The sequence below is a fragment of the Dromiciops gliroides genome, chromosome 5 (assembly GCF_019393635.1).
Source record: "Dromiciops gliroides isolate mDroGli1 chromosome 5, mDroGli1.pri, whole genome shotgun sequence".
Lineage (NCBI taxonomy): Eukaryota > Metazoa > Chordata > Mammalia > Microbiotheria > Microbiotheriidae > Dromiciops > Dromiciops gliroides.
In genome coordinates, this window is record NC_057865.1 from 20,550,759 (window position 1) to 20,578,750 (window position 27,992).

The following is a 27,992-nucleotide window of genomic DNA, read 5'->3' on the forward strand; positions in this document are numbered from 1 at the left end:
TACAAAGCCAGACTCCAGAGGATGACGGTCTAAATGCTGGCTCTGCTTGGTGCTTCCGCGGCTGTAGAACCCTGCCCCCCCCGCCACGCCCCCCCCCCGCCCCCCGCCTCATTTTCCTGGTCTGTAGAATGAGGGAGGTTTCTTCCCAGTTCCAGGTCTGTGACTGCGCATTCCTGGGAAAATTTCCCAGGGATCCGTTTCTCTGTGTCTGGGACATTCAGATGGTAGCTGCCCTTTGTGGTCATGGCCTGCATTCTACCCGGGAAGCACGAATTAAGCGCCTACTGCATGTCAGGCACTGCAGCAAGTCCTAAGCAAGGGCTGGAGACCCAACCCCCAACCAGCTTCTGCCCTCAGAGAGCTGCCATTCCCCTGGGGGAAAGGACTTGGGTAAGACCAGTTCTTCTTACTCTTAGAGAGTAAGTGCAAGGCCATTTCAGGCAGGGGGAGAGCTCGAATAACTGGGGGAACTGGAAGGGCCCCGGCATCCGAGGCACCACCTGCACCGAGTTTTCTAGGGTTTCCGTTTGTTTGTTTTTTTAGTGAGGCAATCGGGGTTAAGTGACCTGCCCAGGGTCACACAGCTAGTAAGTGTTAAGTGTCTGAAGCCGGATTTGAACTCAGGTCCTCCTGAATCCAGGGCCGGTGCTTTATCCACTGCGCCACCTAGCCGCCCCCAAGTTTTCTAGGGTTTCCAGGGAGGAGAGGACGAGAGGGGAAGTATTCTGGACATCTTGTGCAAAGCCTCGGTGACAGGAGATGAATCTGAAAAAGATCTTCCTCCCAGAACAAAAGATATGTAATCAAACAGCAAATAAAGTGTTGAGGTTTCTCCCACTCTGCCCACGGGAACATCCTCTGTGACCTACAATGAGGTATCTCTTTCTTTGGTTTTTATTTTTATTTATTAATTTTTTTAGTGAGGCAATTGGGGTTAAGTGACTTGCCCAAGGTCACACAGCTAGTAAGTGTTAAGTGTCTGAAACCGGATTTGAACTCAGGTCCTCCTGACTCTAGGACCAGTTCTCTATCCACTGCACCACCTAGCTGCCTGGTTTTTATTTTTAATAGATGCTTTATTGTTATTCAGTTTGGGATATTGCTGTCATTTTCCCCAGTGGTTCCTACAGGTCTACTCCCTCACCCCTCACTTCCCAATAGAATCCTCCCTCACAGAGGGAGTTAGGTGGCTCAGTGGACAGAGCACTGGGCCTGAAGTCCAGAAGACCTGAATTCAAATCCAGCCTCAGCTACTTATTAGCTGTGTGACCTCAGGCAAGTCACTAAATCTCTGTCTGCCTCAGTTTCCTCACCCAAAAAATGGGGATAATAACAGCACCTTCCTCCCAGGGTTGTTGTGAGGACCAAATGAGATAATATTTATAAAGTGCTTTGCAAACTTTAAAGCAAGTATTATTACTAGCTTCATTAAGATTTGCTCAGGAAGACCTGAGTTCAAGTGCTGCCTCTCACACATCCTGGCTATGTGACCTTGGGCAAGTCACTTAAGTACTCAGTGTTTCTGGTGACTGAGACTGTAAACTAAGGACTAGGCGTCAATCTGTGTCTGTGGAGAGGGTTTCCATACTGGGAGTTCCTTTCAACAATGTTATTCTAAGTCTGCATCGACACCAACCAAAAAGCTATGATGGTAGATGGTCGATGAGGTTTCCTTTCCACTCCACATCTACCACATCCTGATGGAAAAACAGGGCCAACAGAGGCAGAGACTAGTGGGGAGGAGGAGACCTGCCTAAGGCAGAGCCTGGCCCTGGCCGTTGGCCTCTGTCTACCCTGGCCCCAGGGTGATGTGGGAAGCTGGCAGGAAGAGGCTTCCATCGGTTCTGACGAACGTCAGGGCTACCAAGCAGGGCTCACACCGCTCTCATCTCACGAATGGAACAAAATGGTCATTCAACTAGATGTTCAGGCATCTCTCTGGGAGCTGGATTACATAAGTGCTAACCTGGAAGCTATTTGGGAGCTGGGAGAAATCTGCTAGCCACCCAAGACAACGAGAGTGATATAAACAAATGATTTAATTCTTCAAACATCGGAGGATACACGGGCTCACTAGGACCATGACTATGGGATGCATTCTCAGATTGGAAGATGGCGTTCCTGGGAGAAGGGTGTGTGTGTGTGTGTGTGTGTGTGTGTGTGTGTGTGTGTGTAGGGAGAGGGGTGGGCTGGTCATTTTGAAGGCATAGGTAACTCCCAGATGAGGAAGGCACTCTCCAAGTGCAGTGTGACACCCTCACTGAATATAGATCGCCTTGGAGAATTGCCCAGAGCCCTTACTACCTTTATGGCTTTAGACAAGCTCCATCACCTTTCTGTGCCTCAGTAAAATGGGGGGATTAGACTCGAAGACTTATCAATTTCCTTCCAGCTCTAAACCTAGGATCCCAGTTCCCATGACCAGTCTGTGTTAGGGGCACCGGGGTCTTCTTGGCCTCATCTTACTGTTTTCCTGTTAGTAATAACTACTGTGAGGTTTGTGGAATGTTATACAGCCATGGTCTCCTTTCATTCTACGATTAAACCTATGAGGTAAATCCTATAGGTATTAACATCTCTATTTCGCAGAGAAGGAAACTGAAGCTGAGAGGGGTCAAGGCACTTGCCCAAGGTCACCCTGTTAAGGGTGGAATTTGAACCTGAGTCATTCTAATTCTAAATGCAATGCTCTAACCACTGTACCTCACTGCCTATGAGCCTCAATGTGGCAAAAGCGTGGCGTGCATTTAGGATAGATTTCATGAAAGATTAATATTAGTTAACATTTACATAGCATTATTTGCATAGCATAAGACACTTGACATATATTGTTTCAGACCCATTTCTTGGCCTTGTTTTCTACTCTAGTTCCCTGCACTCTTTGTGGAAAGGAGCCATAGCAACCAAGAATTAAAGGGGGAGTGTCTTGGAAATTCTAATGGACTTTTGAAGACAGAGGCAGCAGATTTTTCTTTTCTAATTTATTTTTATTCTGAATTTGACAAACACCAAATAAAATGGATATTTCCATAAACACAGCAGAGCAGAAAAGGAGGGCTCTACAGGGAACCACAGACCTCTGTTGGTGTTACTTGGTTTTCAAGTACATCATAAATTCAACCTGTAGCTTTCAAAGCTGCCTGGGCTCAGCTGGGCTTCTTTATGGCCTTCCTTCTGTCTTCTGCATTTTTAAAGAAAGAGAACTCCTCCCTCCTTCCTTCCTTCCCTCCTTCCTTCTCTTCCTCCCTTCCTTTCTTCCTTCCCCCCTTTCTTTCCTTCTTCATCTCTATCCTCCCTTCACTCTTCCTCTTCCATTGGGAAAGAAAGGAATAGCAAAACCTTTGTGACAAATATAGGAGCAACAGATTTTAAAGAGCTATTTAGTCCTGCCAGCAACCGGCCTCAAGAGAGGTGGATGAGAGAGGAAAAAAAAGAGACCAGCTAGCTGACCTCCTGGTGGGCCTCCTAAGCTCTCTAAAACACTGCTTTTCCCTGTGTTCGCCTAATGGACCATTGTGGATCCATCAGGTTCAGTCCTTGGCTCAGTTCTTGGTTCACATGACAAGGTTCCAGAAGCAGCACAGACCAGGCTACCTCGGGCTCTTTACTGAAGGTGGCTCAGCATGGGTAGCCTTGGGGTCCATTCCTACCAGGGGCTACCCCGACAAGGCAGAACCAGCCCAAGCTTCTGAGCCTAGAAGAAGGTGCGATGTGGACTCTTTTGATGTCACAGTTGGGTTGGCAGCATGTCGGACATGACCCCATGACTCAGCTGTCTGGTTTAGCCTCAGAGGAGGGTTCAATGGAAAAAACCTAGCAGTGCCCTGGGGCAGCCCTCCTTGCTTAATCTTGCACTTAGTCGGGGCAGGAACTGGGAGACACTTGTGGCTTGAGGGATGGGACCTCTTCTCTCTGGGAGGGGTCTGCAGAAGCTCAAGGTGAAGGGCATATTCCTGCTATGCCAGATTCAAATCTTGTCTCTGACACTCCCTGTGTATCCTTGGGCAATTTATGAAACCTCCCTGGGCCTCAGTTTCCCCATCTGTAAAGTAAGGATGTTGGATTTGGTGGTCTCTGAGGATCTGTGATCCTCTCACCCTATGACTTGGGCCTTCCCATGGGCAGCTAAGCTTCTCAGATTTAAAAATCTTGGAGGAGGGGTGGTAGTGAGGGGAATGAGACTGGGGATGGGGTGGGGCGGGGAAGGGGTGGGGGGGGGAAGGAGTAGAGCTTGGTGTCCCGGCACTATCCATCATCCATGAGATGGTCCCAGCTGTTATTGTGAGATTTTTGGTTCTGATGATGTGGTAAGGCAGCTGGAGCTGGGGAGGTCATGGGAGGAAGGAGGTGGAGGAGCGGGGCTATAGATAGAGGAAAGAAGGAAGAACAACTGCTTACTGGAGTCTTGGAGACTCAGCCAATGGGCCACAGCTGTGGCTCTGGATCCAATTCCCAGTATTCAAGGATCAGAGATGAGGGTGGAGTGCTCTCTCTTCTTTCCTGGTGGACTCTGGATCATATCTTGTCTTGGCAGTTTCCACTCCTCAGGGAGAGGGCTGTTTGATAAATGTAGAGGCAGGCAAGGAGGAAGGATAAATAAGGAGTGGCCACCCATGAACTCAAAGGATACCAGAGTTGGGAAGGTCTTTAAGGGTCATCTTGTCCAACCCTTAGAGTGAAAGGACCTTTCTTGATGTCAAAAGATTTTGTGCATGTGCTTTTTGATTGACATACTAATTAGAAAATAGCTTTTAGTTGCCATTTCTATTTTTAGTATTCAGTTTAATAGACTTATTCTTTAGTATGTGTAAATTGAGAAAATATAGGATGACAAGAATTGAATCAATTCAGTAACACTTTAAACAATTTTTATTTAATTTTTTAAAAATTAAATTGTGAATTCAGTTATCAACAGACTCAAACATTTCAGTATTCAAAGGAAGAGAATGGTAAATTGTGACCTTCTATTACATTGTTTTTAGGAAGTATACATTCAATTTAAGAAAGTAATTACAAAATTTCCTTGATTCTATCATTCTATTCTATTCTTTCTGAGGTTTTTTTGCTTCCTTCTGTAGATTTAAAAAATATCAGTAATATTCTAATATTATTTTAGATTTCATTATTTGCAAAATACATCTGAGAAAAGCAGCATGGTGCTTGGAGAAAGGGCTGGATTGGAAGTTTGAGAACTTGGCTTCGATCTTTTCTTTGTTTCTTCCTCCCTGTGTGTGCTAGTCACTTATTTCATCTGAGATTCTTCTCATCTGTAAAATGGGAGAGTTGGACTAGAATTAAAATTCTAAAATGAAATAAAAATTCTGATAGATGTTTAACAATCAGCTCTCTGAAAAAAAATGTACACATGATGCATTTTAAAGTTTAATCTACATTGTTACCATTCTCCATCGCTTTCTTAAATACAGAGATTTACCAAAATAATAAATCAAACCCTATTTGTAGTCTTTGATGTTATAATTTCCAAGGTAGAAATGCTCACGCTGAAATTTTAACAATCAACTCCAGCATGCCCCTGGCCACAATGTCTTTAAGGTCTCTCTGGCTCCTATGGATTCTCATCTAGGAAATGAGAGAATTGGGCCCCAAAGGTGCCTCAGTGTCCTTCCAACCCCACACCTCTGGTCCCATTGATGTGTTAGATGTATCATTTGTTCTGGGGTAGACTAGAGGGGGGATGTTTGCTGCTTTGTGGACTTGTGTTTGGATCTGTGGGCCCCTTGAAGTAACTCTGTGGCCCGAAGTTGGTGAACACTGACATAGTCCAGGTGTTAAGTAGAAGAAGCCAGAGAGAGGGCTGTAAACTTTGTAAACTTTGGGCCTCCTTAATATCAAAACAAATGAGAACAACCATGCTTATCTGAAGGGGAGTTCAGACCAAAAGTCCTAGTGGGACATTTCAGTTCAGTTCCATTTAATTCAACTCAACCCAATTCAATTCATTTCAGGAATACTAAGTGGCAGTAGTGGCTAAAAGAGAAGGCCTGGAGTAAGGAAGACCTGAATTCAAATCCCACCTTAAACAATTAGAAACTGTGTGATCCAGGGCAAGTGTCCTCACCACTTAGCCTCAGTAAAATGTGCATGACAATAGTACCTACCTCACTGGGCTGTTGGGTAGAACACAAGAGATAATATCTACAAAGTCAAAGTCTGTATACCTTCTGTTAACGGGGAGGGGTAAAGGGAATAACTATTTATATAATGTGCTAGGCACTGTGCTAAGTACTTTTTACAAATAGCTTAATTTACAAATTAACTTATGTGTAAAAAGAATGCCTAGGAATTCAACAGTATGACATAAGCTTTGCTCTCTTGGAGGGAGCTTACAAGCTAGTGGGAGGGAACACGTGTTGTTATTGAGTCTTTTTCCCATCATGTCCGGGTTTCTGTGACCCCATTTTGCATTTTCTTGGTAAAGATACTGGAGGGGTTTGCCATTTTCTTCTCCAGCTCATGAGGAACTGAGGAAAACAGGGTTAAGTGACTGGTCCAGGGTCACACAGCTAGCATGTGTCTGAGGCTGGATTTGAACTCAGGAAGCTGTCTTCCTGACTCCAGACCCTGTACCACATACACAAATGACTTGTCCAAGGGAGGCTGAGATTTGTACAAAGGAGAGATATAGACAAAATCAATCAGTGAGTATTTATCTACTACTATCATCTACTTAACACCTACTATATGTGATGCATTCAGGGGTGCAGAGACAAAGAAGGAAGCAATTTCTCTCAGTTTTCTAACAGGAGAAACATGAGGAGGAGGGAGAGTTAATACACCTGAAGGGAGGGGCCAAGGTGGGCGGGAGCATCAGGGAAAGCTTTGGGGAGGACGAGGTACCCAAGGGCAGGTTGGAAGGCAGAGGGATGAGGGGCCATCCTGACAAGGAGGCTCATTCTACGCATCGGTGCACAGGGATAGGAGAGGACAGCTGGTACAGACTGGGTTCTGCTTTGGTTTGGACTGAGGCTGTGTGACAGGCAACAGGGGCAGCAGAGAGGGAGTTCAAGCTCGAGGAGGCTGGGAAGGTGGGCTGGCTCCAGGGAGCAGAGGAAGCCTGCGAGGCAGCTGGCATTTGACAAGAGGGCAGATCTTGTTCTTGGAAGACAGGCCAATTAAACACAAAGTCTTTCCCTTTGAAAAGAGCCCTGTGAGGTGGCTCCCGGGAAGGATCATTTAGTAAGCATGCCCAGATTTCCTGTTGTGTGCATTTGAATTTTCCCATACTGGGTTATTCTCAAATAGTGCAGACATGTATCAGGTGATGGGTCCTTTGGAAATAGACTATTACGGCAGCTAAGCTGGCTCCAATAAAACAGGAAGAAAAAGCTCATTTTGTATGCCTCTGGGGCATAGTCTTTTCTTTTCCCTTAAAGAGACAGATTCTCTAATATGCTTGGATAGCTCTGGAAAATAAACATCCATGAGAAGCAACGTGGCATAGTGGATACTTGGACTCAGGAAGATTTTGGTTCAGTCCTGCCTCTGACATTTGTTAGCTGGGCAAATTGCTTAACCTAGCTGAGCCTCAGTTTCCTCATCTGTAAAATGAGAGAACTGGAGTGGGTGGCATCTAAGTTCCCTTTCAGCTCTAAATCTATCGACTATGAGATACATTCAGCACGTATTAAGTATCAGCTATAATAATAATAGCAACAAATCTATCGACTATAAGATACATTTAGCATATAGTAAATATTAGTTATAATACAATATTTGCAGAACGCTTCACATTTTATTGCATTTGATCCTTACAATAACACTTTGAGGTAGCATTATGGCATTATCTTCATTTTACTGATGAGAAAACTGAGGCTGAGGGAGAGTAGGACTTTCCCAGGCTTATCCAACCAGGATGTTATCTGAAGTAAAATTCAAACTTGGGGCTTCCTGACTGAGCCTAACATTCTAACCACTTTGCCACGTGTATATAAAGCAAAGTGCTAGGTGCTGTGGGAGATTAGATTCGGGACATCTACAAGGCACCCATAGAACCCCAAAGTTGGGAAGGACCTCAAAGGCCAGCTAGTCTTATGGCTACAGAAATACCCTCTGTATTCAACATCAGCGAACACTGGTCACCTCACTACGTCTTGAAGCAGCCTGCTCCACTTTTGAATGGCTTAAATTCTTGGGGAAGTTTTCTATGCATGAAGCCTCAAACTGCCTCTCCATGACTTCCCCCCACTAATTGGGTCCCCTGGGGTCTTCAGAGTTCATCTAGTCCAACCTCTTTATTTTACAGATAAGTAAACTGAGGCTGCAATGAAGTGATTTGTCCAAGGTCACACAGCTAGTAATGAGCAGAGTCAAGACCTGAATTCAAGATTCTTGACTCCAAATCTAGTACCCTTTCCATTGTGCCGTACTTTTTGGATGAACTATAAGGGTTGTGAAAGGGAGTAGTATATGTGTGGGGATAAGAATGGAAGGGTAGTTGAGGTCAATTCATAGAAGGCCTTGAATGCTGGTAAAAGGAATCAATAGGAATCCATTGAAGGTTTGGGGTTTGAAATAGTAGAGTGGTGCCACACTCAGAGCCTGTTCGATGAGAAAGTGAATCAGCAGCAGGGAATAAGAGGCATCGGAGGTGGGGGGGGGGAAGAGAATTCGGGCAGGATTATGTATTGGCCTGAATTTCCTAAGGGCCATTGTGTGGGGGTACACATTGTGCCACTGGGGCCCTTTGTGTTCTCTAACTTAACCACCCTCCCCAACCCCCAAGCCATCTCCTGAGTCTGAAAAGCTAGACTGGGATGAATAGCCCTTCTGTTGTACTGGGAGCCTACCTGTCCTGTGGAGCCCTCCCTAATCAAAGGTGCTCTGTGCAGGTAACAGGCCCCGAATTCAGGCCCCACCACTGCCCCCAACCACACACCATTTGTAACATCCCCTCACACTGAGTAAGCCTTGTACCACAAAGCCTGGTGAGGGCCGATGGCAGAGTGTGTGGTGGCAATTCTGAAATGACCCTGGATTCCCAGAAAAGAATTGTGCCATTGTACCAGAGCTATGTTCTGTGGGGCTCCAGGGCTCTGTGGGAAAATCTAAATGCTGGTGGTAGTCTCCCTTCCCAAATATCAGAAATGAAATTATGTGTGAGAGGGAGAGAGAGAGAGCTCCCATTGTAGAGAAGCAACAGTGAGGTGAATGTTTGTAGATGCAGTTCTTAGTGCTCTGCCTCCTTTCCCCTCTAGTCTGCCCCACTCCCTGCAGATGGAGAAGGGAGTCACACCAGTTTAAGGACATGTGTGGGGGGGCAGGGGTTGTTGGAGTTGCCATGGCCAAAAGATTCATTACCCAGGGCTGGCTGCTGAGGGGATCAGTGTATCCATGGCCCCTGTGCCTTATACTCAGAGCCTTCCCAGAGGGCCAACTTGTGTTCTACTTGTATAGCATTTCAGGAGCCCAAGGTAAACTGAAGCATCAGAGTAAGCCTGCCTGCCTTCCTTTCCTCCTTTGTTCCTTCATTTGTTTGTTTGTTTCCTCCCTGTTTCTCTCCCTCCTTCCCTTCCCTTCCCTTCCTCGTGGGCATCTCAGTGTCATACTTGAGAACTCCAAAGATCTGATTCCTGACATGCTCCATGACATTCAATTCCTGTTACATCTATGTCATGTTTATTTTAATATCCCCTTTCCTGCGATCTGGCTCCCTTGTTATGAAAGAAAAAAACACCAATTAAGCAAAATCAATTGACAGGTCCCGTGCCTGACAGTATATGCAACATTTCATACCCATAGTCCCCTACCTTTCCACCTAAAGGAGGGAAGAACATTTCCAGACTAAGAATTAAATGCAAATGTGTATATAATAATAACATTTATATAGTGCATTAAGTGCTATATGCTGTACATGTTATATCTCATTTCATCCTCATAACAACCATGAGAGTCAGGTGTTATTATCCCAATTTTGCAGTTGTGGAAACTGAGGCAGGGGCTAAATGGCGAGTCAGGGTTCATGCAGTTTGTAAGTGTCTGGGGCAGAATTTAATCTCAAGTATTCCTGACTCCCAGCCCAGTGCTCTATCCACAGAGCCACCTTTGATACATATATTTGTTCCAGGTAGCAGTTTTCTCTCTTTCTCTGATTTTACTTTTTACTTATCCTGAGAGGATTATGAAGCTCGGGTCTTTCTCCTTCCTTGCCAGAATCACAGACTCTGGACGTGGTTCTCAGTCTTGGCAGCCCCTCTCCTCAGCACATTCACCCCTGTGGAGGTAACTAAGACCTGGGTCCCTGAGCAGGTCCATGAGAAGGGTATTGGGATGGCTCTGGCTATTCCCGGGTGGAACACCATCCTGCCTGATAACAGATCAATGGAAGCATAGTCTGCTGCCCCTGCTGCCTCTCACATAACCCGATAACAGATGGGCGGCCATCTCTTTTTAAATCACGGTGCCGCCTGAATCATGCAGCCACATCCTTCCAGACGGGGTACCTGCTGGCCTCTGAGAAGGGGGAAGTAAGGTGGGAGGACAAAGGAAAAAGGACCCTTTGTTGGGGAGATCTGCTCAGTGTGTTCTCTGGGCTTGCTCATCCCTCAGCGAGCATGAGCAAAGGGAGAGAGATCCTGGGCATTGCTTATTATTCATGAACACAAAGCTTCCCAGGCAGAGCTGTGGAGGAAAGTAGACCTTCAGAATGTAAAAAGCAACACCAAAGGCAGCAAAACAGTAGCTGACTTCCAGGCCCTTCGAATTAGGCCAGTAATGTTGTACTGGGATTAGAGGGGGCTTTCTGGTTGTGTGGGAGATGGGGGGCTCTACCCCATCAACTAACTGGTCTGTTTGCATTTGCCCTGTGCCTGTGGCCTGTGGGATCAGATAATGCCAGTAATAACTCAGTGATGACCAGTAGATAGATAGATAGATAGATAAATGGATGGATGGATGGATGGATATATGAGTAGATGTATGGATAGATAGATGTGTAGATAGATGAATTGATACAGAGATAGATAATACTTTTATGGTTTGCAAAGTGCTCAATACACATTATTATCTCACTTGATTCTTATAGGAACCCTTGGGGGGTAGTTGCTATTATTCTTTTACAGATGGAGAAACTGAGGCTGAGAACAGTTTAGTGTTCAGGGTCATGCATCAGCTAAGTGTTGGAGGCAGGATCTGAACCCAGGTTTTTCTGTTTCCAAGGCTAAGACTCTACCCAGCATGCTGCAGGATCAGCCAGGGAACAGAGTAGTTTTCTACCCTAGAGAACTTGACCAAGCAGGCTGGCACTGTGAGAATTTCCCAGGCTTCCTATGTGGTGATAGCCCTGTCCCTGTGTGTGGCTGTGTACAGAGAATTCTGCACCTGGGTCAGGAAGACCTGAGTTTTCAGTATCTACAATTTCTGAATTCTCTTGTTGTATTAAACACTATCCAGGGCACGTAAGTAGCATAGAAATCCCAGAAAGTTACAGTTGAAAAGACCTTAGAGAGAACTGGATTGAGTTGGGTTCAAATCCATATTTTTTTTTTTCTAGTGAGGCAATTGGGGTTAAGTGACTTGCCCAGGGTCACACAGCTAGTAAGTGTTAAGTGTCTGAGGCCAGATTTGAACTCGGGTCCTCCTGACTCCAGAGCCAGTGCTCTATCCACTGCGCCATCTAGCTGCCCCTCAAATCCATATTTTATAGATGAAGAAGCTGAGGAACAGGGTGGTCAAGGGATTTGTTCAGGGGCACACAGCTAGTAAGTATCTGAATGAGGATTCGAATTCAGGTCTCCATGGCTCCAAGTTGGACACTCTGATCTACTCTGCCCCTTGTAGTCTTTGAGGATTCTCTGCAATAAATATTCTGTGATCCTCAGAGGAAAGGTAGTGAGTCCCTCTCCTCCCCTGCCTTCTCCTCATATGTGAATTTTCTAGGAGGCAAAAGGTCATCTCTACTCTTCCCTCCTCTCTGACTTTTCCATTTCTTTCCCTTACTGGCTTTGAATCTGGGTTCTTTTATTCTTCATGTGACCTGGGACAAGTCACTTCTCCCCTTGACTTAGTTCCCTTCTCTATAAAATGTGGATGATTGCAGCATTACCCCAGATGGCCTCTGAGGTCCCTTTGACTTCCCTGTGCCTCAGTTTCTCCATCTGTAAACTGGGAGGTTGAGCCAAATGGCCACTGAGGTCCCTTATAGCTCTAGATCTGGGGTCTTTGGATGCAATGCTTAGGTTTCTTTCTCCCCTACTTTCTGCCTTGCTTGTTTCAGGGTCATGTTTTCTGTAAAAATGCAACTCATTGGAGGCGACTAGGTGGCACAGTGGATAAAGCACTGGCCCTGGATTCAGGAAGACCTGAGTTCAAATCCAGCCTCAAACACTGGACTCTTACTAGCTGTGTGACCCTGGGCAAGTCACTTAACCCTCATTGCCCTGCAAAAAAAAAAAGAATGCAACTCATTTCTTCCCTCTGCTCCCCCTCTCCTCCTTCGTAGGCTCACAAAGTGATTTTGGGGTGCATGGCTAGGGAGTCCCCCTACCACTACTTAGGTCTTATAGCTCCAGCCCTCCTGGGCCCCACTACCGGGGTTTCTATTTCATTCTTCTGTCTCTGGTCACCTGCCTGGGACAGGCCATTTGCCCAGTTGTTTCCATCAAGCCTTGAGCTCTCAGGCTGCCCCGCCCCCCACCCCCCTGCCCCCAGACATCCTGCTGGAGAAAACTCCCATCTCCTTCTCCCTCTTGAGCTTTCAGGGCAGGCTTTGTTTAACAAATCCCAAGGGCCAATTTTCAAGGACTTTTTTGATCAGACCCCACCTGGCTTGGCCCTCCCCCAACACTCCCTCGGTAACTCAATCTCTGTCCTGGCCTGGGGGGGGGGCAGTGTCTGTGGAAGCAGGGTGGGGAAAGCTGCTGGCCATGGTGTTTGCTGAGTGGAGACGCTGAGAGGGCGGGCGTTTGGTCACTGGATCAGGGTTGGGCTCTGGAGGGCGTCACTTGATACCAGCCTCCTTTGCTGTAGCTCACCGGTCCTCTGAGGTGACAGGGCCAGAGGTGGCATCACCTGATCCATTTGCAGAGAGACCCAGGCAAAGACAAGTTACCCAAATGTGGGATGTCTTTTCTCCTCATCTCTTTTCTCAGAATCTTCATTAACCTTCCAGGCCCATAGAGGTCACAGGATCTTAGACTGAGAGTGGGAAGGGACCCATGGGGACATCTAGACCAGCCCAATCATTTTACTGATGAAGAAATCAAGGTAGTTCAGTGACATGTTCAATGTCATGTTGTTGTCGTTTGTTCTTTGTTCTCAAAGAGGACCATGACATGGGGGTGACGTCGTGACTTGCAATGAATAGGATTTAAGTGAGGGAAGGCTGTGCAAGGTCACCAGCCTCACTCTTTCTTCCAGAGCCATCAGGGTCCAGTGGCAAGATATACATCAGGACAACTGGAGATGGCCTCAGATGTTTGAGGCAAATGGGGTTAAGTAACTTAGCCAGGGTCACACGGCTCATATGTGTCTGAGGTCAGATTTGAACTCAGGTCCTCCTAACTTCAGGGTCAGTGCTCTATCCTCTGTGCCACCTAAGTGCCCCCTTCAATGTCATTCACATAGTCAATGACAGTCATAATTTGAATCATGGGTCCCCATTCCAAATCTGGGGCTCCTTCCAGTGACCAATCTATTCTCTCAATGTACCTATGATTTCCTTGGTATATGCACCTCCCTACCTGTGGAAATCTCAACTCACACATGCCTTATGCTTTGCAATTTGTGTCCATGCCTTCCCCAAAGTCCTCCACAAGGGCCTTCTTCCGGTTCTCTGGACATTTTCCAGGCTCCACAACATCACTCAGCCTATCCATTTATTACCCCTTGCTCTAGAGGACTGGTCAGCCTCTTCTTCCAGCCCACTGTGCCCTCAATGGTCTTGTTTACACTGCTTCTTATTCATATCACTGGTGATATCTTGTGGCCATGTAGCTTTTTCTTACCCATCAGGTGCCCTGGTGGGGTTGGGGTAGTGCATTATTCATGGCTAGACTGTACAACTGCAAGAATCCTTCAGGGCTGAGGATGTGCTGGGCCTCAGACACATTTCAGATGCACTCAGTATGCTGGCAAAGTAGTCCTGAACATATCACACTCATTGGTATTAGAGCTGGAGCTGCTCCTAAGGCCTTAGGATGGTACTATAAATCTGGGGAGCGGTATAGGTCCCTGGGGTGGTGAGGAGCTCATTGGAGAGTGGTGGGCTGTTTCTGTAGCATCCCCAAAGTTATCTCCCTTTCAAGGTGAATATGATCTACAGGGCATTGCTCAAGTATGTTCTGGTGAATGTTTAAAAATCACCTCTCCTGAAAAAACAAGCACAGCCAACACAATGGACAATTAATCTGTATTAGTAACATTTTCCCCATCATTTTCTTAAGTCTAGACAATCAGCAAATCAATAAATCAAGCCAATTTCTGAATACACTGAAAGCCTAACAATCAGTTTGAGCTGGTTCAAGCTGGCTCCAGCATACCCCAGCGACTGCTACATGTCTGGAGGAACTATGTTACATGCTTGCAAGGTAGATGGTACTCACTGGAGGGAGAATTATTTTTTTTATTGTTCTTAGGCTGTTGTTTTCCCTTCTCTTCATGTAGTGAAAGACTGTCCTATAGTCAATATGTGTTGTTAGCTTGGGTGCTTGCATAGGAGCTGAAGACCCTTTTTACCCACATCTTTAAGGCTTTGTAATGAGCTGCATATTCTGATATTCCTAGGTGAAATCTGGATGAGGACAAAATGAGTCAAATGCAGAGGTTTCCAGGGGAAAGCCTGAGGTGGGGGGAAGGGAATGCCAGCTAAAGAGAATGATTTATGAGACTAATGCTTGTAAATCTTTGGTGAGTGTCCTGCTGCTTCTACCAATTTACTATGGGACAGTAGACAAATACTAAAGTCCTGGGCCATGTGTTGTACCAGAAGGATTGATGTCCAGTCCCAGCTCAGCTCCTTGCTAGCACTATGACCACGGTCAAGTTGTTGAACCCTGCTGAGACTTAGTGTCCTCATCTATAAAATAGGAATAATGGTAGTTTCAGTAATGGTGGTAATAATAATAATAATAAACAGCTAGCATTTACATAGTACCTTAAGGTTTGCAAAGTACTTTACAAATACAATAATCCCTTTCATGTTGTGACTTTCCCCATCAAGGTTTTGATATATCGTGGGTTGGTATAAGGAATTAAATGGGAAATGAGGAGAGGGGTTTGCAGAAGCTGCAGACGACATGTGAAGGCCAGAAGACTACATAGAAAAAGTTTAAAAACTCAGAAATGCATAAAAGATATGTATAGTATTGTATAATATCAATCCAAATTTTATAATAAGGTACTGTAAACACCCCATAAATGAAAAAGAAAAAAATCAGACTTCTTCTCTGGGGCAAAGAGAGGGCCAAAATTTTTATGCAGATTTTCTAGATTGCCCCTAACCCCCAAGATGTGGAAGGGATAACTGTATTATCTTATTTGATCCTCACAATAACCCTGTGAGGCAGATGCTGTTATCTCCATTTGACAGATGAGGAAACTGAGGCAGACAGGGGTTCAGCGACTTACCCAGAATCACACAACTAGTAAGTGTGGCTGGATTTGAATTTAGATTTTCCTGCTTCAGGGCAAGTGCTTTGAATCCATAAAGTGCAGTAAAAATGTGAGCTATTCTTCCAGGGGGGCCTCAGGCCTCATATAGAAACCTTTTAAGCCTGGCCTGATGGAGGAGGCTTAGGAAGACAAAGCCCGGGCTGGTAAGCAATCATCCTCTTCCTTTGCTTAAATGTTCTCCTTTCTCCTTGACGTTTATGAAAGTGGACAATAGCCTGGCCAGAGTCAGTGAGAGGGAAGTTCTTTCTTACTCTTGAAATAGATGGTGATGATGGCAAAGGGAAGGAATGCTTGGCTCCCTCCATAGGGAGAGATGAGAAGCAGATCCTGGACTCGTGGTTGTTTTGGTGACAAGTGGCTTGGATTGCCCGCCCAAGTGGGAGGGAGGTGAGCCCAGCCTGGGTCCAAACAAGATGTGGTCGGCAAAGACAAAGCCACACTGGTCATCTCCCTCCACAGGCTTTCTCTGCTTAGAAGCTCCCGCAGGATTCGGGGTGATGGCTGCCTTTGTCCTCTCTTGTGTCTTCACTAGTCCTGATGCCAGCTCCTCACTTCCCAGCCCTTGGGCTGTTAATGAGGTTCCACAGGGGATGGTCACTTGAGGTTTTTATCTAGCCCTTTAGGAGGCTCCTCATTTGTTCCAATTTGTCCAAACCTTGAGTGAGTTAGAAAGTAGGATAGAAAACCCCCTGTGGCCTCATAGACCCCTGAGCCAGCCTGGATCTGGACAGACTACACCAAGCAGCCTACAGGTGGCCATTTAAAATGAAGCTAGCAAAGTGAGGGAAAGGGCAGATGGAAGCACAGGAGAAACAGGAATAATATTATTGAAGATAGCAGGCAATGAGTGGGGGTGGAGCCAATAGAAAGCTGGCCTCCAAACCAGGAAGACCTGGATTCCTCAAGCCTTTCCTGGTCCCCCCCAATCTGCTAGATCCTTCCCCTGGAAAGATACACACACACACACACACACACACACACACACACACACACACCCCTCAATAAACTTCCAGGGCTTGCCATTGCCCCTAGAGTCAATTATCAACAATCTTGTCTGTTCAGCATTTACATTTTTTCATGATCTCCCCCTTCCTATATTTTCAGTCTTCTTGAACCAGGGCTTCTTAGCTTTTTTGTGTTGTGGGTCCCTTGTGAAGTCTGGTAAAACCTACAGGCCTCTTCCAGAACCATGTTCTTAAATGCATAGCAATGGGATTATAAAGAAAACCAATTCTACTGAAATAGTTATCAAAATATTTAAATAAAACCAAGTTCATGGAGTCCAAGTTAGGGGCGCTCTTTTTTAGACTCCATTCTCCTTCTTGAGGTCAGGGGCTTACTCTGTGAGAATAAAGTGAGATACAAAGTAAGATACAAATTCCTCAGCCTGGTGTTCAAGAGCCTCAGTAGTCTAATGCCACCATCCTAGTCTATCTTTGAATCATGTGACTCCCTTGTAAGCACGTTTTATTTCAACCCAAATGTTCTGTGAGCTATTCTCCTAACTTGGCATTTTAGCTCCATCATCTGTGAACATGCAAACACCATTTCACCTCCTTCCCCATCTCTGCCTTTTAGAATCCAGCTCAATTGCTCAATTGCTACCTCCTCTGGGAAGATCTATCCCCATTGTTTATGCTTGATCTTCCCTTGAAATATTTACTCAGTTGGGCACATGGTGTATGTATCCCCTAGCAAAACAGAACCTCTTTGAGGGCAGAGTCTATTTGTATGAGGATAAAATAAAAGAATGTTCATAAAGACCTTCACAAACCTTACAATGTTATATAATTATGATTGTTATCTTTTTAATAGATGTCTGGTAGGTTGAACTGAGCACTGTTGTGTAGAGCACAGCAGAGAAGACGAGATGGCATGTAGAGTGTTGAAATGGGTGGCTTTGGGGGCTTCTGCTCAATTGGAATGCGCATTAGATGCAAAAAGAGGCAAAAACAATAGACTTTGTTCTATCTGTTGAGCTATTGCCTTGACTTGCCAATGTCACCTTCCCTTTCTTTCCTTCATTTCCCATGCCTCTCCTTAAGTAAAGATTCCATTAACTACTTCTATTCAGAGGGTATTTTGCCAATGTTATCTATCAGCTTGTTCTTTCTCAAGAATGTCCCTAGGGAGACTGTGCAAAGCAGGTCAGAAAGTCTGCTCGTTGCCATTTTGAAGCCTTTCTCTTTATGTAGTTCACAGAGCTGCCAACATTCCTCGGGTTGTTGGAAACCAAGCATAGCTGCAAAGATGATCAGAGAAGTTTGTTCTTTAAAAAAAGTTGATTTATTTTTCCCCAGTGGGATACAAGTCTTTGAGAATCCAGGAGATGGATCCAACTTGGAACTGTATTTTCTTTTTTTAATTCTTTTTGGGAAAAAAAAGAAACAAGCTTTTCTGCATGTCCTCATTCCTCCATTAGTTTTAGATTTCAACATTCCATTTCTGGAGGGTGATGAGATGAAAGGGTCTTGTTGAAGAGACAATGGGTGATTGATCCACTGTATAGAAAGAACATGCAACTAAATGGGTATGAGTCCAAGAGCAGAGCACATTGCAAAGAGATAAACACTAACATTTTACAAACATAGGAACCATCAGGATGGCAAAATGTATTTCCTGAAGGCTTTAGGTGGAGGTGTTCTACATGGAATTTTCTTTATAATCGGAAGGGCTTGTGAAGGTGAGTTATGACAAAGTTTTGAGCAAACTGACACCTAAAGAACCCAAACAAATTTCTGAAACCTGTCTGGATCTGAAAGTGTGTCCTGATCATCTATAGAGAGTGGCCGCTTTATATAGAAAATCAGTAGACTATCACTAGGGACCACTTGTAAGAACTGGGTCCAATGGAGTCGAACTATCAAATCTCCTCCACCCCCACTTAAAGTAAATATTAAGATACTAGACTTTGCTGTTTTAAGTGAGGGAGAATACTTCTCTGTTCAATTAATCACTCAAAGGCTGTAGATTGAGTGTGGGAAAAGTCCTCAATTAATTTAGATGTTCTTGAAAACCATTGGCTGAATGGGGTGATGTTGCACAGGAAGGATGTTCAAATTGGTTGATGAGATTTGATTGCCCCTATGGATATTTTATAAAATAGCAAGCCAGTTTGGAACCCAGGGATTCAAGTGTCTACTGCTTAGTGGTAGAAGCCTCCAGCTTCAATTTGCCTCATTGTAACTTTATTCTGTCCCCTAAGAGTTTTGGGGATTCCATAGAAGAAATGACCTTATGGGAAGGGAGTAAGTGCCTCAGCCTCTGTTTCTTTCATTTCCTTCTCCTTCCAACCCCATTGGCTGGAGGAGGACCTTGTGAACTTCAGAGTACTGAAGGATTCACACTTTTTCATCAGTACATTTGCAGTGTCTTCAGGATGGCGATGGTTGAGGACAATGTCTGCAAGGGGAGCCAGAGATAAAATGAAAAGGGCAGATTCGAGGATTTACAAGGAACCAAGCAAAAAGTGATCCCAGACCCAGGAGGAACATCTTGAGGACACTAGCCAAATAATTGATAAGTTATTATATGAAATATGATATGAAAAGATGTGAGCTACCCCTTGGCAATGAATACTCTCTAAGCTTTAGCCCATTTGCTCCTGGACTCTGTGCTTGTTGTCCTTTATGCTTGAAGAGGACCAAAATGACAGCACTATGTTGGGGTCAAGGTACAGTGTGTTCTAATGTGACTGTTCAGACCAATATGAGCTTGGAAGGCTCCGCCACAGGTCAGGCACAAATAGTTCATGAGAAAATTTGGAACCTGGGCTCTGCATGTGCTGGTAGGAGAGAGTGTATCAGACTTTTGAGAGAGATCAATTATAATATTATGAGAAATACCTAAATTAAATTTAAAACCTAATTCACCTTGGCTGACTAATTGATATCACTTGATAATCACGGAGGGAAGTACACTAGTGGGAGCTTTCAAGCTATAGTACTAGAAAACCACTTCCACTTCTCAGGAAGACCCCAAGAACTCTGTGGGGACAGAATGAAGTTACAATGGGACAAATTTAAGATTGAGATTAGGAAGAACTTCCTGACCATCAGAGCTATTCCAGAGCGCAATGCCTTGTTCTTGTTTCAGATCACCTTCCCTTCCATACACTGCATCGATCTTGTCTATAACTGGTTAGAGGCATATAGTCTCTCCCATTAGAATGCATGCTTCCTGAGGGCAGGGGCCAGGCTTTTGCCTTTCTTTGTATCCCTAGCATTTAGCACCGTGTTTGGCACATGGATTCCCTCTCCTTGGAGGCTTGATGACCATTCCTCACCTATGGTCTGTGCATTGGACTGGATGGCAGCTGGGTCCTTCTGACTCTCAGATTTTGTTTCCATGATTTTCTCTCCCCTGCAGTGCCTGATCCATGGTAGGCACTTAGTAATTATTTGTGGAGCATGAATAAATGATCAGCAGGTCCGAGCTTGCCACAGCCCTCCCCCACATGCCACCAGGGCTTGGACTTTAACAAATGAGCTGCTGCATTTGGTGGCTCTCAGAGGCTGGGCTTCAAGGACAGTCTCCTGGACAGCTCCATGAAACTATCCATCTGGGGCATTTGTTCCACTGCAAAGCTGGGCACGGTTTCCTGTGTCCTGCCAAGCTTCGGTTCCAAGCCGTCTCTTGGAAACCTGATAAAGGCAAGGAGGAGTTTTTGCAAGAGAGATATTGGAGCTGATGGCAAAGGGACAGATCCAGGCTTTGGGAGGGGGCGGGGTGCAGGTGGGATGGGGCAGCATGATAAACCAGGAGGACCCTAGGCAACAAATCTGTGCTCTTATTCTTACTAGTTCTGTGACCCTGGGAAAGTAATTTGATTTCTCTGAACCTCTCTCTATAATGATGTAATAATGATGCATGCTCCATGTAGCCCACAAGGTTATTATGAGGAAAGCAGTCTATAAAGCATAAAGAATTAGGGTTTTAAAAAATGCTTTCTTTTTCTTTACATTTTTAATTGATACCTTTGGTTTTGACATTGCCATATTTCCAAATATACCCACCACGCATTGCCCTACCCAAAGAGCAATCCTCCACTTGTAACAAAGAAAAAAGAGGGGAGGGGGTGGGAAGGTGGTTCAGCAAAACCAAGTAGCACATCAGCTGAGCCTGACAGTGTATGCTGTATTCCACACCCACAGTCCTCACCTTTGCAGAGAGGGAAGCACATTTTCTAATTTTCCCTTCAGTACCACCCCCCTTCCCCTTTTCCTTTTATTCACTTGCACCTTTGATTCCATCAGCACAGGGTGCTCTCTCAATGCAGACAGAAGTGGAAGTCCTCTCCTCAAAGAGCTTACAGTTTATCAGAGGGAAACAACACTTCAGTGTACAAATACATACAAATTGGGGCAGCTAGGTGGCGCAATGGATAAAGCACCGGCCGTGGATTCAGGAGGACCTGAGTTCAAATCCAACCTCAGACACTTGACACTTACTAGCTGTGTGACCCTGGGCAAGTCACTTAACCCTCATTGCCCAGCAAAATATATATATATATATATATATACACACACACACACACACACACACACACACACATTGACACAAAATATAGGATTTGGCACAGGGGCTGGGCTTGTGATTTTACTGATCTAAGGAACTCCCAGGTGGGGACATTGCCTCCACAAATGTAGGTTGGCAAGTCGGAGCCAGGATGGGTCAGAGGTTGGTGCTGAAGTATCTTCCTGACGTTCCGCCCAGTTCTCTCTCCAGGATACCACGCTGCCTCCCATGTAGCACTGAGAGAAATGTTCCTTACTAGGAGCCTGGAGAGTACCTGGAGATCTGGCTCATGGTGGGTTGGTTTCATGGGTAAGTGAGGCCAGCTCTCTGGACCTCAGTTCCCCCCCCACACACACACACACACTTTTCTTTTCTTTTCTTTTTTTTTTTTTTTTTTTGCACGTGGCAATTGGGGTTGAGTGACTTGCCTAGGGTCACACAGCTAGTAAGTGTTAAGCGTCTGAGGCCGGATTTGAACTCAGGTCCTCCTGAATCCAGGGCTGGTGCTCTATCCACTGTGCCACCTAGCTGCACCACACACTTTAAAATGACAGGATTGGACTAAATGACCTCAGAGGTCCCTTCCTGCTGTTCCTGTGGTCTAGTTCCTTCTTTTCCTTTTGTCCGATGGGGAGAGCCCTGGCCACTACTCATCCTTGGAGGCTAGGGGTGATCAGACACTGTCTGCACCAGGCTTTGGAAGGTTGTGAAATCGTCCTGGTCAGGTCTTGTGTTTCTGGGGGAAAGAATCTTTCTGTTTGAAAAGGCCCAGGGCTGGGCTGGGCTGGGCTGCCTCCCAGAATGAAGGCACGCCAAGGAAGACAGGAATTCCTGGCATGCCCTGACTCCCTTGCGCCATAGCGCCTGAATAGCAACGCTGGGGAGAGCGTCCCAGCTCACCACCTGCACTCTGCCACGTGGACCTCGGCTGCTCCAGCTCACTTGTTGGGGAGCCAGATGGTCGTTTTCTCCCAAAAGTCCTTCTTCCCGTAAAAAAGGAGAAGCAATTTAAGGAGGTCTGTGAATGAAAAGGGGCTCAGAGGGCAGGGAGAAGACCTGGGTTCAAGTGTGGCTTCCAACAGTGCTGGCTGTGTGACCTTGGGCAAGTCACTGGAAATCTTCACTCTGAGTCTCCATGACCACTGGTCAGAAACAAGGCAGAGAGGACCACACTCAGTGGGCCTGTGGTCCTTTCTGAGTCCAAATGCTGGGATTGGGGTCTCTCTGAGGCTTTCCTTGAAGTTGCTAGAGACAGACAGACAGACAGCAGAGGCAGAGACAGAGAGGTCATATGACATCTCTGCAAAGGACATTTAAATGGTGCAGAGCAGGAGAGTCTCCTTTTTAAGGGGCTGACTCAGCCCTCCTGCACTTAAATCCCATTCCCTGCAAGCTGTGACATCAGCTCCTGATGTCATGGCCCTCTTCCAGAATGAAGGATAAACAGCAGCAGCAGCAACAACAACAATATTGAAAAGCGGGTGAGGGTTTGTTCTGTCAGGTCCTGAGATCTACTGAGAAGATGACAGGAAGGAGCCCCTCCCCTTCCACAGCACATTTTATTCTGCCTCAACCCTCCCCAGTGGGAGGTGGCTGGTGGCTGTGACAAGAGAGGAGGACACAAAGCCCACTGGCAGCGGCACTCGAGGCTTCAACCATTCCCCTGAGGTTATTTTGTTTATTTCCACAGACAGTCCCATTGTCTGTCCTCGGTGTGTGTGAGTGCGGAAGTGTGTGAACGACTGGGTAAGGATGTGTTTAAATGTGTTTGCATGTGTTTGAATATATGTGAGTGTGTGTGTATGTATGTGTAAGAGAGTGTGTATATGTAAGAGAGAGAAAAAGAGAATGTGTATATGAGAGGGTGGGTGTGTGAGAGAGGGAGAGGGAGAGAGAAATGGAGGGAGGAGAGAGAAAAAAGTGTGTGTGTGTATGTAAGAGAGAGAAAAAGAATGTGTGTATGAGAGGGTGTGTGTGAGAGAGAGGGAGAGGGAAGGAAGGAGGAAGGGAGAGGGGGAGAGAGAGGGAGAAGGATGGAGGAGAAAGAAAAGAGTGTGTGTATGTAAGAGATAGAAAAAGAATGTGTATATGAGAGGGTGGGTGTGAGAGAGAGAGGGAGAGGGAGAGAGAAGGAGGGAGGGAGATGGAGGAGAGAGAAAAGAGTATTGTGAGAGAGGGGGAGGGAGGGAGGGAGAGAGAGAAAAGAAAGAAAAGAGGGAGAGGGAGGAGAGAGAGAAGAGTGTGTGTGTGTGTGTGTGTGTGTGTGTGTGTGTGTGTGTGTGTGAATGCACCATCAGAGGGCCATCTGAATTGGGCTTTCTAACTCCTTTTTATTCCTGACTCTCCACCTCTTTATTCAGCCCCATAATGACAAGCAGGAGGGAGCGGATGATTGGGGAACTGCATAGAACTGGATTGTATAGTGACTGTGTGTTTGTGTGTCTCCGGCATTGCTGCTAGCTGAGAGAGCCTGCCTAGGCGTCCTCCCCCATCGGGCTCAGGATTGCTTCCTAAGATCTTGGAGGCCTCGTGGGGCCCTGGAAAGAGCCCTTGATCTGAAGCCCCACAGACCCCACCCCGGCCATGCTTGTTGCTTCCTCTTCCCAGGTCTCAGTTTGCTCATCTTTAACATGATGGGGGTTGGGCTGGATGGCCTTTGAGGTCCTTGCCACCTTTGGATCTAAGGATCCTAGATGATGTCCCTCCATCTCTGGGTCCTCAGTTTCCCCATCTGTAAAATAAGAAGGATGGCACTGGATGCCTTCTAAGGTCCCTTCTGGCTCCTGATCTAGGCTCTTTTAAAGCCCCGTTGACATTTCACCTCCTCCAGGAAGCCTTCGTGATCTCCGAGTGATAACACCTCCTCCACCCACCCTGACCTCAAATACTACAACCTACCACCTCCTGCTCTACTCTGCCCATATGATTTTTAATCTTTTTTTTTTTTTTTAGTGAGGCAATTGGGGTTAAGTGACTTGCCCAGGGTCACACAGCTATTAAGTGTTAAGTGTCTGAGGCCGGATTTGAACTCAGGTACTCCTGACTCCAGGGCTGGTGCTCTATCCACTGAGCCACCTAGCTGCCCCCCCATATGATTTTGTACAAAAGAATTTTGCTGTGTGCCGCGCCCTCCACTGACCATGAGTTCTAGGAGGATGAGCTAACTGTCTTTTAGAAGCTTTGATAGGAGAAACATGCACGCAGACGTGTATAACACAATATGGGGCAGAACAGGGACAGAGGTCCAGACAAGATGCTCCTGGGAAGTTTGGGGAGAGACCGTTTTTCACTGTGGGGGTGGGGAGGAAATCAAGAAAGGCCACAAGGAGGTGAACTGCGTCTTCTTGCCTCTGTTTTATATTGGGGAAACTGAGTCCCAGACACATGTGACCCAAGAAACCCCTTCTTCATCACTCTTTGCCCATCATGGGTGTGGGAATTTTAAGGCCCAGAGGACTATGAGCCTGGACAGGGCTGGGAAGGGGCTGGGCAGAGAAATCAGGGCCAGTCAGGGAACAGGATGTTTTCAGGGAAATGCTGACAGACAGTCCGTCGGCTTCACTTTCAACCTCCTTTGACTCGTGGTTTGATTAGCTGGGAAAGGAAAATGGGCCTGGGTCTCTCCAGAAGCCGCAAATGATCCTGAGTGGGCAGCTTTGGTGGGGCGCTGTGGAGGGACGCTTCTGGGAAGGGATGAGAAAACCCATTAGTCTCTGACAGCCTCAGAATGTAGATGCCAATGAGACTGGGGAGAAGGGGGTGGATGGGAGAGAATCTCTGGAGGGAGAATGGACTGGACAGGGCCAGCTGATTGGAGGGTGTATTTGTGGGTAGGGGAGGGCACCGCAGGAGCGAGAGGCAAAGGTGACTGAAGTGAAGTCACAGACCTAGTTTATAGCCGTGTGTCCCGAGGCAAACTGTGAGAAAGTTGTCAGCCTCTGCTGCCCGACCCATCTGCCCGGCCCCCTCTCCAGACCTCATGGTCAGGCCACTTGACCGGTTAAATCTGTGACCCGTCCTAGTCAGGAGGTGAAGTGAGGAGCATTGCTGGAGTCAGGAAGACCTGAGTTCAAATCCTGTCTCAGACACATACTTGCTGTATGACTCTGAGCATTTAACGTCTCTCAGCCTGTTTCTTCATCTGTAAAATGGGGATAAATGATAGCACCCACCTCCCAGCGCTGTTGTAAGGCTCAAATTAGAGGATTTATGCCAAACATGTTGCAAACTTTGAATTGCTATGTAAATTCTAGGCGACACCATCATCGTCATCCCAAGGTCACAAAGAGGGTATGTAGCAGACCCAGGATTTGAACCCAGAACCTCAGGTGATTAAAAAACCCAAATATGTATAATATATATAATATTATTTGTTTGATTAAATATTTTCCAATTACATGTAAGATTTTTTAACATTTGTTTTGTAAAATTTTGAGTTCCAGATTCTCTCCCTCTCTCCAGCCCCTCCCACACCCTTGAGATGACAATATCTCAATTATACATGTGAAATCCTGCAAAAGTTCTTTCCATATTAGCCATGTTGTGAAAGAAAACACACCAAAATGCAAGAAAAACAAAGTAAAACAAGTCTGCTTCAAGCCGCATTCAGTGTCCATCAGCAGAACCTTAGATTCTAAACCCACTCTATCATGCCAGCCTCGTGAGATCTGTTTGGATCCAAATGCTCTATGATTGGTACCTTGAAGGAGTCAGAGGACCAGCTAGAATATAAGCTATTTGAGGGCAGGGTCTGTTTCATTTCTGTCTTTTTGTTCCAAACACCAAGCATAATAAAAAAATAAAAGCTTCATTAGGCACAATGGGTGCCTAATAAATGCTGATGGTTACGAATCCCAACTCTCCCATGTAGGACCTTGGGCAAGTCATTTCCCCCTACCCTATAGGCCTCATTTTCCCCATCTATAAAATGAGGAGGTAGGACTGGGTGGCTCCTAAGTTCCCCTCCAGTGGGAGAGCTTGGGTCCTTTGAGCCTGACCCCCCACCCCAGTTCTGTGCCAGCCAGGCCTTCTTGGAGCAGGGCCTGCCTGGATTGTGTTCCTAGACTCAGGGTGCGTTTCTCAAGGCTTCCTCTCTCTGCCTTTGCCTTCCCAGGCTTCCTGGCTCTGGAGGAGGCTGCGTGGGAAAAGGCGACCTCTCACCGGCTTTTGCTTCTTCCTGGCCCTGTCCATGGCAGCCCTCACCGGCTTCTCCCCAGGCCTCCCAGCCCACGACCCCGGGGCTCCTGCGGAGTCTCCTCAATGGGCCGGCCGACCCCTCAGGGGGGTGGGGGCCGTTCCTCCAGCCCCAAGCTCCAGTCAGGGTCAGGAGGTGGCAGCCATGGGCCCCTGGGAAGGATGGGCCTCCCTGAGGAACTCCAGTTTGGTCTGCAAGGACGATGGGGGCTCCAGAGGCAGCGCGGGCCCCGGCCGTCCCCATCCTGGTGAGTCCCAGACATCCCGGGGCCGGGCCAGGAGGGATGCTGTGGCTGCTGCTGCCGTCGCTGTCGCTCTGAGAGACCCCAGAGGCACGAGACACCTGGGCACGAGCAGGAAGGATGCCGGGGGCCCTTTGGCTTTGAAGCATGCCCGGCATGGTGACCGCTTCCCGGAGCTGCCCATCCAGAAGGTCTCTCCTGCTGCCTCTCCCGAAAGAAGCGTCATCCGGAGGGCTTTGCCAGCTGGGAGGCCCCTTATCACAGCCCTCCTTGGGGGCGTCAGACCTGCTCAGGGTTGGCCCACCCCACCTCATCCAGACGTTCAGGTGGTTGGAGCTGGGAAGGGGGACTGGGGTCCGAGGGACGAGGGGCGAGCTGGCAGCTCTGCCCAGGGCCGGACAGCTGGTTTGTGGCCAGGTTCTGCCGAAGAACTTCGGGGCTCTGTCTGGTGTGCCGCTGGGATGACTGGGAAGGATAGCCATAAAGGGGCGGGTGAAATCCCGCCGTGGTTCACAGAGGATGACGTGTGGAAGATGAGGCTGCTGGCCCAGGGAGAGGTGACCGGCACAGCGAGGGTCCCCGGGCATGGGCAGGTCCTCCGAGTCGGTCTCTCTAAGGACAATGTCCACGATGCCTTTCCCCCTGACCTCAGCCAGCAGTGCTCGGAGGGACTCTGTGGGCTGATCAAGCGGCCCAAGGACCTCTTTGAGGTCCTCTCCTTTCACCTGGACCGGGTGCTCGGCTTGTCCCGCAGTTTGCCCGTGGTAGCGAGACACTTTCACAGCCCCCTGCTGCCCTACCGCTTCACCAGGGGAGAGGCCCGTCCTGTGGTCTGGTGGGCCCCTGACATCTGGCACCTGAAGGACAGTGACAATGATCAGAACTCCTTTGCCCTGGGATGGCTGCAGTACCAGGCCCTGCTCCGGCTCCGCTGCGGCATGGCCGGCTCTGGGGCTCCGCTGGGGGAGGCCCCCTGCTTGGGCATCCACCACACCGAGTGGGCACGGCTAGCCCTCTTCGATTTCCTCCTCCAGGTAGGTGGGACGTTTGTGGGCGAGGAAAGGGGGGAGAACGATTGATCACTGACTGGGTTTGATTATCACCGCTGTCCATGGCTCCCGGCTTCTCCAGGAGCCACTGCTAAAGGAGGGGTCTGCCCTTCACTAAGACCCATTTAGGGCCTTGGGTGGGAGGAGGCTACGGATGGCGGTGGGAAGGAAGCAGAGATCATGCGGGGTTGTGTGTGTGTGTGTGGGGGTGTACTTGGGTCTCCAGCCATCCATCCTGGCCATTTTAACCAATCCCCTGCTACTGCAGGTGAAGCAGATCCCTCCCCAACGATTCCTGCCTGAGGGAGTGAGTTCCCTCCAGGTTGGAGCTCTGCCCTGGGGCTAGGCTGTCCTGATTGGTGAG

At 47.1% G+C, this 27,992-nt stretch overlaps 1 protein-coding gene across 1 annotated transcript in view; it reads left to right on the forward strand.

Annotated features, from left to right (window-relative positions):
- Nucleotides 1-243: 243 nt before the first annotated feature.
- GASK1A (golgi associated kinase 1A) overlaps nucleotides 244-27,992 on the forward strand; it is a 45,405-nt gene continuing 17,656 nt past the window's right edge. Inside the window, exons 1-8 of the mRNA XM_043967478.1 lie at nucleotides 244-390; nucleotides 1,805-1,909; nucleotides 3,529-3,704; nucleotides 9,376-9,431; nucleotides 10,171-10,239; nucleotides 10,390-10,484; nucleotides 22,006-22,104; nucleotides 26,258-27,613. Coding sequence (XP_043823413.1) covers nucleotides 244-390; nucleotides 1,805-1,909; nucleotides 3,529-3,704; nucleotides 9,376-9,431; nucleotides 10,171-10,239; nucleotides 10,390-10,484; nucleotides 22,006-22,104; nucleotides 26,258-27,613 — 2,103 coding nt within the window. The remainder of the gene's footprint in view (nucleotides 391-1,804; nucleotides 1,910-3,528; nucleotides 3,705-9,375; nucleotides 9,432-10,170; nucleotides 10,240-10,389; nucleotides 10,485-22,005; nucleotides 22,105-26,257; nucleotides 27,614-27,992) is intronic.